Source organism: Sinocyclocheilus rhinocerous, unplaced genomic scaffold (genome assembly GCF_001515625.1).
Source record: "Sinocyclocheilus rhinocerous isolate Xijiao unplaced genomic scaffold, SAMN03320098_v1.1 scaffold218, whole genome shotgun sequence".
In the NCBI taxonomy this organism is placed as follows: domain Eukaryota; kingdom Metazoa; phylum Chordata; class Actinopteri; order Cypriniformes; family Cyprinidae; genus Sinocyclocheilus; species Sinocyclocheilus rhinocerous.
This window is the reverse complement of record NW_015664181.1, coordinates 1,277,618-1,290,660: the sequence shown is the minus strand read 5'-3', so window position 1 is coordinate 1,290,660 and position 13,043 is coordinate 1,277,618. Positions and strand designations below refer to the sequence as shown.

The 13,043-nt window shown below is 35.1% G+C and overlaps 1 protein-coding gene across 9 annotated transcripts in view; it reads left to right on the top strand.

Annotated features, from left to right (window-relative positions):
• Window positions 1-10,498, top strand: part of LOC107729779 (RNA-binding protein Raly-like) — an 84,275-nt gene extending 73,777 nt beyond the window's left edge. For 8 of the 9 annotated variants that reach the window (XM_016540470.1, XM_016540468.1, XM_016540465.1 and 5 more), the window contains 5 exons: window positions 198-245; window positions 4,191-4,348; window positions 4,792-4,905; window positions 9,754-9,884; window positions 10,102-10,498. In XM_016540470.1, coding sequence (XP_016395956.1) covers window positions 198-245; window positions 4,191-4,348; window positions 4,792-4,905; window positions 9,754-9,884; window positions 10,102-10,143 — 493 coding nt within the window. In that variant the 3' untranslated portion in view covers window positions 10,144-10,498. The remainder of the gene's footprint in view (window positions 1-197; window positions 246-4,190; window positions 4,349-4,791; window positions 4,906-9,753; window positions 9,885-10,101) is intronic. The other variant, XM_016540474.1, reaches the window with a different exon arrangement.
• Window positions 10,499-13,043: the final 2,545 nt, after the last annotated feature.

Below are 13,043 nucleotides of genomic sequence, written 5' to 3'. Positions count from 1 at the left end.
CCCTGTATAGTGTGACATGTAGTGTTTTTTGTTGTTGTTGTTGTTGCTTTTCAATGATGTAAAGGCTCAATTGCTTTTTGTCTAGCAAAGTTGAAATTTACGTTTTTTTTTGGGTTTGTTTTTTGTCGTTTTTTTTTTTTTAATCCTGTGAATCACCTATATTTAAAATAATAACATTTTGTGTTTAATCCCTGCAGCGGTTATGATTTTGACTATGATTACTACAGAGATGACTTCTATGACAGGTGAGTCCATGATTTTGCACAAATGATTTTGTTGAAATACAGGAAATGCTCTAAAGTCACATCCAGAATGCATAAATTCACAGTCCAGGTATAATAATATGCCAGTATACAGTCCTTGTCCTTTAATTTGACTAGCCAAGCAGTGTTTCACTGTTTGTATCACCATTCGTTTGTGTTTGCACCCTTGCAGAGCAGGGTATGTAATAATGATGGACAATCCTTTTTTTTTTTACCTTTTTTTACCACTTGTAATAAATGGAAATTTTCGGTTACACTTTACTTGAAGGGGTGTGCATAAGACTGACATGACACCTTCATAATCATGACATGACACATGTCATGAATATGAAGGAGTTTTTATGCATGTTTATGACAGCTGTCATTAAGTGTCATTCGCTCAGTTATGTCATTTTTAATGCAAAGATGACATTGTTTGAGATGTCTTTGTTAGGGGTAGGGTTGGGTTAGGGTTAGGTCAAACAATGTCATCTTTGCATTAAAAATGACATAACTGAGCGAATGACACTTAATGACAGCTGTCATAAACATGCATAAAAACTCCTTCATATTCATGACATGTGTCATGTCATGATTATGAAGGTGTTATGTCAGTCTTATGCACACCCCTTCAAGTAAAGTGTTACCAAATTTTCCATTATTTCTGATTATAAAATGGCTAATTTATAGCCATTTAACTATATATCTGGAAGCCATTGTTAACATTCAATATGCATATTATCAGACTTCTGTTTCTTCATTTATGAACATTGTGGTCATCTAGAACTTACTCTACTGTTAAAACCTTTGGGATTTTTTTACTGTTTTTGAATGAAAGAAAGAAAGGCAGCATTTATTTGGACAAATACAGTGTAAAAACCGTAATAGGGCCTATTGTGAAATATTATTACAATTTAAAGTAACTATTTTCTATTTGAATATGTTTTCAAATGTAATTTATTCCTGTGATGTTAAAGCTGAATTTTCAGCATCAATACTTCAGTCTTCAGTGTCACACGATCCTTCAGAAATCATTCTAATATGCTGATTTGCTGCTCAAGAAACATTTCTTATTATCAATGTTGAAAATAATTGTAATGCGATTATTGAAAAAAAAAATGTGATACCTTTTTTCAGGATTCTTTGATGAATGGAAAGAGACTATTTGCTGAAAAACGTTGTCATGCATTAGGTGTCACACTAAAGAAATAAAATCCATTTATGAAATAAAAATACCTATAGTATACTGATTGAGTACAGAAGCACATTTTGCTCGTGCTGAAATCCACTGACCCAGCATGGAGCGTTTTTTAGTGCAGTAACACAGCAGTGACTTATAATGAAGTCAGGCACACTGTTCTCTCTCTAGCACGGCTCTTCCTGTCATAATACATTTTCTCACAACTTGCCAGAATTAAAGGAACCCTCATAAAAACACTCACACACACAGCTGTAAGCTGCAGAAAGAAAGGCAGATGAAAAAAAATGCGTTTCACAAGAACTCCCTCCAAGACCCGTTAAGCAAACTTTGGCTCGGCGAGCGCGCAGTTGGCCGGCGTCCCTTTTCGGTAGCTATGGAAACCCTGCTGCGAGACTCAGCTGGACGTACTTGTTTGCAGATGTAAGGGATATTGCGTCCATATGATGAGCTGACATGTTTATTGATATCTCTCTTGTGATCTCTGCTCCCTGACTTACAGCCATCTTTGGAGCGATGCTGACTGCAGTCGATATTTTACAGCAAACATATCCAATAATTTACTTTTACTTTTTTTTACTTTTAGTCATTTAGCAGATGATTTAGATCTCTAGGATTGCGGATCAGTCGGTGAAGCCGCGTAGATGGCATGTGGGAAGCCAGCTGGTTGCTTTTAGGTTCCTGTCTGGGCAGCAGACGTGCTTCTCTTTGAAGGCAAAAGTATCTTCTTCTCTCACTTCATTCATTCATGCCACATCACCTCCTTCATCCCTGACAGTAGAGCTCTAGGATCGACTTGGATTGCGAACTGTTGGCTTCTGGCCTCATTTCAGCTGATTTAGCCACAATGCAAAGACATACGCTGTCGGTTTATGCTATGAGATGGAGCGGTTGAGCTCCTTTGAGTCGGCAGAGTGCATCTCCCGCTCTGTTCGTGAGGAGTTGATGTATGATGGATGGGTAGCAGGTACAAATAACAAAGCAGGTATGCTCTGATCGTAAGATGACTCAAAGATCGCACTTTACTCTTGTTTTCTCCAACAATACATGAACACACTTCTACAATTGATGGGCAAAATCCATCCAAGAGTTTACCAAACAAATGACCTTACAAAAAGAAGAAAAAGACCTCAAAAAAAGAAGATAATACCAGTGTTATGTACTTTTGTAGCACTTATTTAGATTTTGAATTAGCTTTTATGTTCATATTTTAAGTTTTCATTTTCTTATTTCTTTTTTTTTTATATATATATATATATTTCTGATACGCTTTATTTGTTTCAGTTTTAGTCATTTTAGTCATTAAAATGTACAACATTTATAAGTTACATTTAAGTTTTTCATGTAATATTTATATTTTATTTTATTTCATATTTATCTCTATTTATATTATTTTTAATAATTATAGCTTTAGTTTTAGTAAACGATAACAACAATGGATAACAACAAGTGTTTCGAAAAAAGTATTAAATATACAATGTAAAATTATGGAAGTGTTAATTATATAGTATTATAATTATTTTTATTTTATTATAATTAGCCTATATACTTATGTATTTTCTAAAATTCTTTAAACATGCTGCATTTTTGGAATTTGTTTTTTAACATAATGGTTTTATATTTCTGACATTCTCACATATGTTGGATTGGTGGTCATAGAATACATTATTAAAAAACTAACATATGTTGACCGCTTATCTGAATATTGCAGAGAAACTTGCATTTGCATATTTACATGTCCCTTGCATTTGCATTTATCTGTACATACATATTCTGCCCTTGACCAAATACCCACACTTGCGGTTTTTGCACTTGACCACTTGACTACTTCTATGACGTATTTCCTGTATTTGGCCCAAGTGTTCAAGTGAGGATGAAGACCACAAGTGTGTGTAGAACTTTTCATTACCTGATGGGACACATTTACAGTGTTGTAAAAATGCAAGTGTCTACATAGTTTTATTTTATTTTAAATACTGTGCATTGTAAAATCAACTTCTAAATGTCTGTTCAGTAGTCCCTATAACATGACACAATTTAATTTGTGGTGCTTCCTAATTAAGTATGAAAAGCAGTTGCAAATGTTGTACAAAATAAATATCACCACTACTCATCTTTGCACCAATAAAACGTGCAACACTTTGTTTTTCTACCAAAGTATGTGTAATAATAGGCCCTATCTAATTATTAGATTAATATTTAGCCTACATTAAAAGGTTTCTGTGACCTCTGGCGAGATCTCGGCAAAAATCTCAAGATTTATTCCCCTAACATGATGCATGATGGGATACACTAAACCTTGAATAGCGCTCCGGAGTATGGATTTAGTGTGCAAATTATTAAATTATAATTAAATTAAAATAAGGCAAATGTCTATTTTGTATATTGTGTTTTTATATATTTTTATATATGTTAATTTTTTATTCACTTATTCTATTTTTATTATCTCTTTTTTTTCTATTTTTTATTAGTACGGGTAAACATACTTGGCAATAAAGCTCTTTCTGATTCTGATTTCTGATTCTAAAACGCAGCCCTGTGGTGGTCCCTGAGTATTTTTGGTGTTTACTTTGGGCCTGAGATGGGAAAATATGATTTCTGATTTAAGTGGATTGGTTTGGAAAAAAATAACATTAAATGAAAAGTCACAAACACTGCAGTTTCCTGAGCATGACCTATAAACTCACTGATCGAAGTCATGTGGTTGCATGAAGCAGTTAGTTTCTTCATACTTCTCTTTCTGCCTCCAGACTGTTTGAGTACCGAGGCAGAGTATCACCGGTGCCCAGAGCGGTTCCAGTAAAGCGCCCCCGTGTGGCAGTGCCGGTCGTCCGCAGGGTGAAGTCATTACCTGTCAAACTCCTGACCAGATCCACTATCCTTCCCAACAGCTCTGTCAAACACAAGTGTAAGTTCAGTTTCTATTTTGCATCAGTTTTCTTGACGTTTCACGTGTTACTGACCTACACATACTGTATGTTGAATGCTGAAACATCAAAAGATCTTTTAAGATAGTTAAGAAATGTCCAGAGTTGTAGCCTGATTCTTTTGCGTGACATCTCAAGATCTTCTTCAGATTCAGTGCGCTGAGATGATTTGTGGACCGCTTGAACTCTTGAACCGGCCTTTGGGCCATTTGACAGATTAACATGCCAGGTTTATGATTTAGGATGTTTGCAATACTGCAGCAGAGGAACCTTTTGTCTTGGGCAGTGCTCCTTTATAGATCCACAACCAATTACCAGTGCCTTGCTTTTATTTCTGTTTTTGGTTTAATGGCAATATATAAACCTGATTTATTCATCTAAAACTTTGTGTTCTTTTGTAAATCTTGTGTGTACTTGCGAGCAGTGAAATCAACCGAGCTGCAGGCTATCAAATCAGAACTGACGCAGATCAAGTCCAACATCGACGCGCTGCTGGGACGTCTCGACCAGATCACAGAGGACAAATACTGTGCCACAGGTGTGATCTTATGTGTCATATATCTGTATATGTGCCATACACACAAACATACAACACCGTTCCAACGTTTGGGGTCAGTAAGATTTTTTATTTTTTTTGGCTAATGAAGTTAATGCATTTATTTAGCAAGAATGCATTAAATTGAAGACATTTATAATAATACGAAAGATTTCTATTTCAAATAAATGTCATTCGTTTAAACTTTCTTTTCATCAAAGAATCCCAAAAAAAAAAGTATTAGTTTCAAAAATATTAAGCAAAAAATATTAATCGTTTTTATTTTTAGTTTTAGGAAATGATAACAACTCTGGATAATACCATAATACTTTGATATATATACAGTGGATTACAATAGTGTTTCAGAAAAGTCTAAATTATATTTTATACTTTTATATAATATTGTTTTATATTTTAGTTGTGCTGCTTCATATTTTTGTTGAAACCATGATACATTTGTTTCAGGATGCAAAAGAACAGCATTTACTTTAATAGAAATATTTTGTAACAATGTAAAAGTTTTTGTCACTTTTAATAAATTGAATGCGTCCTTGCTGAATAAACTGACTCCAAACATTTGAACATTAATGCATATACAGTATATACGGTATGCACACAATACTGTATTATTCTGTACTATACAAGCCTGGTTGTTCGGTGATAAATCAAGGTTGTATTCTATTAGAAATTATTTCATCAAAATATGCCTGTTATACCTTCCTCTCAGTAATTATTTTTTGAGAAAAGCTTTCAAAGGGCTTTTTTAATCATATGGAAACCGCAGCAAGCAGTTTACGCTCCGCACAAAGCGCTGACTCAGCACAGCACCGCCGCCGTCACACGAGCCGTTCACAGTTCAACACTTTTACGGCTCAGTGGCTCCAATCCAGATTTGCAGATTTGTCCCAGTGTTTCACATCAGCGGTCAATTTGACAAGCATTACCACAGAACGCAACATGCCTCCCGTGTTTATTTAGACACGGAAACCCGCTTCATTCTCCTTCATCGTCTGTCTAAGAATTGTTATGATGTGGCTAATGGTTTGTGGCTAATCAATGATGATGTCCCCCCAGAGCGAAGCACATTTCTGTGCATGTTTGCAAGTGTTGCTGACTGTTGAGGATGAGATGCTTTAAAAGCCCTCGTGAGGGAGGAAAGTCGACTAGCACTTACTCATCTCGTAACTTTTCAACTGGGCTGTTGCGTAAATAAAAGTGAGCTCCAAGTTTTTCTTTACCTTGGCAATGTTTTTTCACGTGTCTGCTCTTGAAACGTGTCCCTACAGAGGTGTCTTGGTTGTTTAGGATGTGAGAATTCAATTCGGACCGTGGTTCGCCAATGCTGGAGAGAACAGAAAATCCCTAACACATTTTTTCTTGTAATAATTAATCATCTTTGTTTTATTTAAAACAATCATTTTTAGCATAAGCATTAGTCTGTAATTGTAAAAATGTCCATCTTGTTAGCAGTATTTCAAGATTAATATTTACTGAACTGAAGTGTTTTCTTGATTATCAATAAAAAATCATGGTAAATTGTATCAAGTCAAGTATGTATGTCATTATATGTTTTGCTCCCCACAATAAAAATAGCTTTGATCATATACCTAAGCATTTAAATATCATCTTCCTAAGATATATAATTGAAGAACCTCAGACACTTTGATTTCCTTTAGATACAGACAATACAAAAACAGTGTATTATCTCACTGAGAGAAGATGCAGGAAAGCTCCTTTCTCAGCTATCCTTTCCCTCACCCATCCTTCTCTTCACTCAGTTCACTCAGAATGGTCAAAAGCATAATATAATGTTCTACATGAATGTAAGCGATATTCACAGCCATTTGAAATATCTCCATGCGACTGGGTTCAATGGTCTCGGTTTTACAAGAAGTAGACTAAAAGTAATAAAGATCCTAAGAGTTTAGAGATATTTTGCTCGCTGTAGAGGGTGTGCTCTTCCCCAGTGTCTTTCATGCAAATTACCATCTGTCCCCAAATGGTATAATCTCTCCAAGGCCTGATCAATGCAAATTCTAATTGTTAGTTCCTGTCTCCATTTGGAGGATGTTTGTCTTGGTCTGAGTGAGGAAATGATGCAAGAAGCTCAGGGCGCTTCTGTAGCCAGATAAGTCCACACACGCATCCTTTACTCTTACATTTATCCTTGAGAATTTGATGTCTTGTTTTGATTATCTCTGAATTGACTACGTAATTGGTATAATTCATTTTACCTGACTAATAATAAATTGTCTCATTTGATATTATTTACTCTTAAGGTCTCTGCACACTGAGTCCGAAATTTTCGTGTGCGTTTTTTTATGACATTTTATTTACGCGTTTCCAGATGTGTCAGTGTGAACGAGCAACTTTTGGAAAATGCTAGTGTGGATGGAGAGCGTTTTGTTAACAGAAATGTTGTTTTGAAATATGTCCAGATTAATGTGATATTATTTACTCTTAAGGTCTCTGCACACTGAGTCCGAAATTTAGTGTGCGTTTTTTCGTATTCGTTATTATAAAAATTTGTCATGCACAGAAACCTTGCACACTGAGTCCGAAGCGTATTAATTAATCAGTTGCGAAAAAATTAGCTAAACAGCACTAAATGGAGTCTTCAAGCAGTGAGGATGATTTTGTTGTCTTCTCGCTTCTTAAAAAGAGAAAAAGAGAGGAAATATTGGGTCCATCCAATCCTGAGAGATAGAGAGGAAGGAAGAGTTCCCCCTCAGGAGCAGCGGGACTATCACGGGCGATTCAAAGTTTACTTCAGGATGTCAGTGGCTCAGTTTGATGCTTTGCTAGCGATACTAGAGCCACATATTAAAAAGACGACCACCAATTTCTGTGAACTCAGTGTGCAAGGATCTTTACAGTGCTTTGTGCTGCGAGACGAAGTGGATGAACTGGACAATCGCCATTCTATTCGCTTGTACGGTGGTACTGAACTGTCAAAACACCTCTCAAAATGCTTGCTACGGATGCGAAAAACAGAAAAAATCGAACCCGATCCGAATTTTTTTTATGACAGACAAAAATTTTGGAGGCAGTGTGTAAACGTGATTGACATAACGTGAGGTCGTATTTATTTTTTAACGTGCGAAAATTTCGGAAAATTTCGGAAATTATTTTCTCAAGTTGATTAATTAGTTTCCACAAATCTGCATCCAGGGTTAAGACAAGTACATACTAGATCTCAGGTTAGATGAAGCATGGGGCATATCAGGTGAGATTCTAGGCTAACTGCTTGACTTGCATTAAAGTATTAGTTCACTTCACTTCCAGAATAAAAATTTCCTGATAATTTACTCACCCACATTTCATCCAAGATGTTCTTGTCTTTTTCTTTAGTTGAAAAGAAATTAAGGTTTTTGAGAAAAACATTCCAGGATTTTTCTCCATATACTTCAATAGTGGCCAACGGGTTGAAGGTTCAAATTGCAGTTTCAATGCAGCTTCAAAGGGCTCTACACGATCCCAGCCGAGGAATGAGGGTCTTTTCTCTGTCGTTTTCTAAAAAAAATAAAAAGTTCTGTACTTTTTAAACAAAGCAAACGTGCAAAGAAAGTCAAACGCCCTTTACAAAAAAAAAGAAGGAAAAACAGTGATGTTGAATGATTTTGAAGTTGGAGAAGAAAATGAGAAGATGAGTTTTTCACCCTACCGTAACTTTTTGAACTGGAGTACACAAACGAAGAAGAACAAACCACGCGTGGCCTTTCCAACGTGATTACGTAATGCGTGAAGTTACAGACATGCATCGCAGAGCTAGTGCAAGATGAGTATTTGTGGACAAAAAGTATATACATTTTTATTTAATTTTTTTTTAGAAAATGACCAATCGTTTCTCTAGATAAGACCCTTATTCCTCGGCTGGGATCGGGTAGAGCTGTTCTTCTCAAAAAACTGGCCTTTCCAACGTGATTACGTAATGCGTGAAGTTACAGACATGCATCGCAGAGCTAGTGCAAGATGAGCATTTGTGGACAAAAAGTATATACATTTTTATTAAATTTTTTTTAGAAAATGACCAATCGTTTCTCTAGATAAGACCCTTATTCCTCGGCTGGGATCGGGTAGAGCTGTTCTCCTCAAAAAACGTAATTTCTTTGCAACTAAAGACAGAAAGTCTTGAACATCTTGGATGACGTAAGTAAATTATTAGGATTTTTTTTCTGGAAGTGAACTAATCCTTTAACTATGACAAAATGCTATTGGGGTACTAGTAAGCATGGCTCAGCATACTTCATAGTACTAGCCATAACCTCTGGCTGTCGTCTCAGCTTTGTTTAAGTTGTTATATGCAGTAGTTATATTAACTATAGAGGGCTAGATAAAAATGCTATTGAAGTATTAGCAAGCATTGATTGGTCTATTTCATAGTACTAACCATTGAGCTTTAACTAAGTTGTTACATAGGTGACTGTACAGTAGGGGACTAAACAGAACCACTATTTAAAGAATGACAAGCATGAGACGGTCTATTAAATAGTAGTGACTAATGATCAGACGGAGAGTTTGTGAGCATGAGGTCCGTGTTAATCGCAACACAACACACTCTGAGCGACATAGATTCCTAATGAACAAGTAAAATATAGAGTAAAGAGTTAACTAGAATAATCAAATGTCAGAAGAATAATTAGAAATGGACAGACAATTTTCAGACTATTATTTTATATGTCAGGCATTACAGGATTAAAAAGTCTGATGACAAGTTACAGCAACACACTTTCCCATGCACTTCATTTGCTCTGTTTTATTTTGTGAAACCTTACTACATATATGGAATAACCGTTTTATAACCGTTAATGTATTGTATGTAAATGTAAATAAACATTTGTCTGTGTGCAGAGTTGCAGAAGGCAGAGGAAATGAAGAGCGAGCTGTCTCAGGACGAGTCGGGCTCAGAGTCAGAGGAACTGCAGCACAGTGATGTGGAGGACGGAGAGGAGCACTCACACAAGGAGTGTGACGAAGACATGGTAAGAGATGTATGGATAGAGGTGGGAAGACATTTATATGAGAAATGGAAATTATATTGTAAGGTCAGAAAACCAGAGACCATGAGAGTAGGGAATATGTTCTTAAAAACAACTTGACATATCAGTTTATAAATCATCAAACGCTCACACATCGTACCATAGGAGTGTTCAAGTTAACAGTCTCTTAAAAATGATTTATTGTCTCTTCTCTCTTCAGGAAAGCAATCACATATCTGAAATGGATTCCATTCTTCAATAAAAGGCAAGAACTCAAAGCTGGGACAATGGATTCTTGGAGCACAGTGATAATTCAAACCATGAGATGTTTTACAAGTTTCCAAGCTTGAGTTTCAAGATCTAATCAAGATTGTTCTTCATGCAGAAAACAGATTGTGAAACTGAAGTTAGTGAGTACAAACCACTAAATCGGGTTTCACAGGGTAATTCATTCACTTCAATTTAGCGTGTCTCTAAAGATCCATTAAACATGACAGCGGGATATTATTTGGGAGTTTCTTGACTGGTGAGGACTTTATTTTGGACTGGCGAGGAATGTTTTTCTAATAAAAAGCTAACTTTTCAAGCTAAACATCTCACAAAAAGGTAGCTTAAATCATGCAGCAATATATATATATACTACCATTCAAAGATGTGGGGTTGTCAATATTTTTCACGAGAAGTCTCCTATGCTCACCAAGGCTGAATTTATTGGATCAAAAATGCAGTAAAAGCACTAATATTGTGAAATATTTTTACAATTTAAAAAAATATATTTCTATTTGAATATATTTTAAAATGTAATTTATTCCTGTGATGCCATGCTGAATTTTTTGCATCAGTACTCCAGTCTTCAGTGTCACATGATCCTTCAGAAATCACAATATGCTGATTTGCTAAACAAGAAAAAAAATTTATCAGTGTTGAAATCAGGTGTGCTGCTTCAGCTTCATATTTTTGTGATATAACTTTTCAGGGTTTATTGATGAATAATAGAAAGTTCAAAATAATTATTTCAAAAGTATTTATTTGAAATACAAATCTTTTGTAACATCAGAATTGTCTTTGTCACTTTTGATCAATCTAACACATCCTTGCTGAATAAAAGTATTCAATAAAAATCTTTTTGACCCCAGATTCTTGAATGGTAGTGTATAATGTTCAAAATAAATATAAATGTTTTGTTTACATGTTTGCTCAAATATATACTGTATATATATATATATATATACAGGTGCATCTCAATAAATTAGAATGTCGTGGAAAAGTTCATTTATTTCAGTAATTCAACTCAAATTGTGAAACTTGTGAGCCAAAATCATCACAATTAAAAGAACCAAAGACTTAAACTACTTCAATCTGTGTGCATTGAATTTATTTAATACACGAGTTTCACAATTTGAGTTGAATTACTGAAATAAATGAACTTTTCCACGACATTCTAATTTATTGAGATGCACCTGTATATCACATTTACAAAAACAAAAATTAAATGTAATAATCTCAAACTTAAAACCTCAAAACTAAAAAGTTCTAGTCAGATTCATAATTATTGTATTGTGTCTTGTATATGTTTATAAATTGACTGGCAACAAAACACCAGGCAACTGGTGTTTAAAAAAAAAATTATTTAATTCTTACAAATCTGTTTTCAAGGTGTAGCGGCTCACCTTCTGCTGTTTCAGTAGAAACATTGCCATATGTTTGGCCACATAATACACAGGACAATGTGGAATGTGGTTTCCACCTGATCCTGCTGTGTGTTGTTTGAGGATCAGCGCTCTGTTTATTCGACTAATCTGCCTGACCACAATCTTATCTCCACCAGTAACTTCCGCCCTCCTCCTATTCTACCAACTGCAGTTGCCTTGAAAGGCCAAACCAAAGTTAACATCACATTGAGCACAAATTAGCGATTGGTCACGCTGGCCTCTGTGAAATTATCTGCATTAAGAGACTTTCAGATGTACTTTACGTTGGCTGTTGTGGTTGAATCTCACGAAAAAACACCCAGGTCATATTTCACCGCAGAATCAAAAGAAGAAAGAAAGAAATTATATTTTGCATTATTGCATTACTTTCATGACAAGTAAGCACATATTCCACCCACATTAATGACATGTATTGTGTTAAAAAATATTGTTTAAATAAATACAAATATATATATGTATGTATATATTTTATTATTTGAAATAATATATTTATTTTATTATTTGAAATAAAATATACCTTATTATTAAAATTTGTCTAATTTCAGCTAATTGCCAAGGCAACATTTCTCGTTTTTATTTAGTTTGACTTAAGGCAGTAAAATAACTAAAACTGAAATAAAAATTAATAAACTAGATAGGCATGTTTAAAAAAAAGAGAAAACTAATAAAAATGACAACAATGCAAAATCACTAAAACTTTAAAATTAAAACAGAATATATGATAATGACAGCTAATGTTTAGGCTTGCAAATCTACGGAGCCTCTGTACAAATCAGCATGGTACACATTATGTTATAATTACTAACTTGTTTAATATTCAGTCCACATGCATGAAGCGTAAAACAAGAAGGGCATAATGCGGTTTGCTCGTCAATAGTATTGCGATATTGCGGTTATCGCGACAGCCCTAGCAACACATTCCAAAAAAGTTGGGACAGAGGCTAAATAAAAGTGAAAAGGTTATAGAATATCCACGATAAACTGTTTTGAAACCGTTCACAGTAAGCAGGTGAATTGGTAATAGGTCAAGGTATCATGTTTGGGTATAAAAGGAGCATCTCAGTCTTTGCCAGCAAAGCTGGATCATGGCTCATCACTTTGTGCCAAATTTCACGAGAGAAGTGTCAAACAAATCAAAAATCACATTTCACTATGCAAAATTGCAAAGAATTTAGGTCTTTCACCGAGTACCATACATAATATTGTGAAAAGATTTGGGGAATCCAGAGAAATCACAGTACATGTAGGGCAAGGCAGGAAACCTCAGTTGAATGTGCTTGACCTTTGAGCCCTCAAATGGCATTGCATAAGAAACCGTCAAGCTGCGGTGTTAAATATAGTCACATGGGCTCAGGAGTACTTCAGAAAACCACTGTCATTTACCACAGTCTGCTGCTGCATCAAGAAATGCAACTTGAATATCTGTTACTCTAGGAGAAAGCTATACATC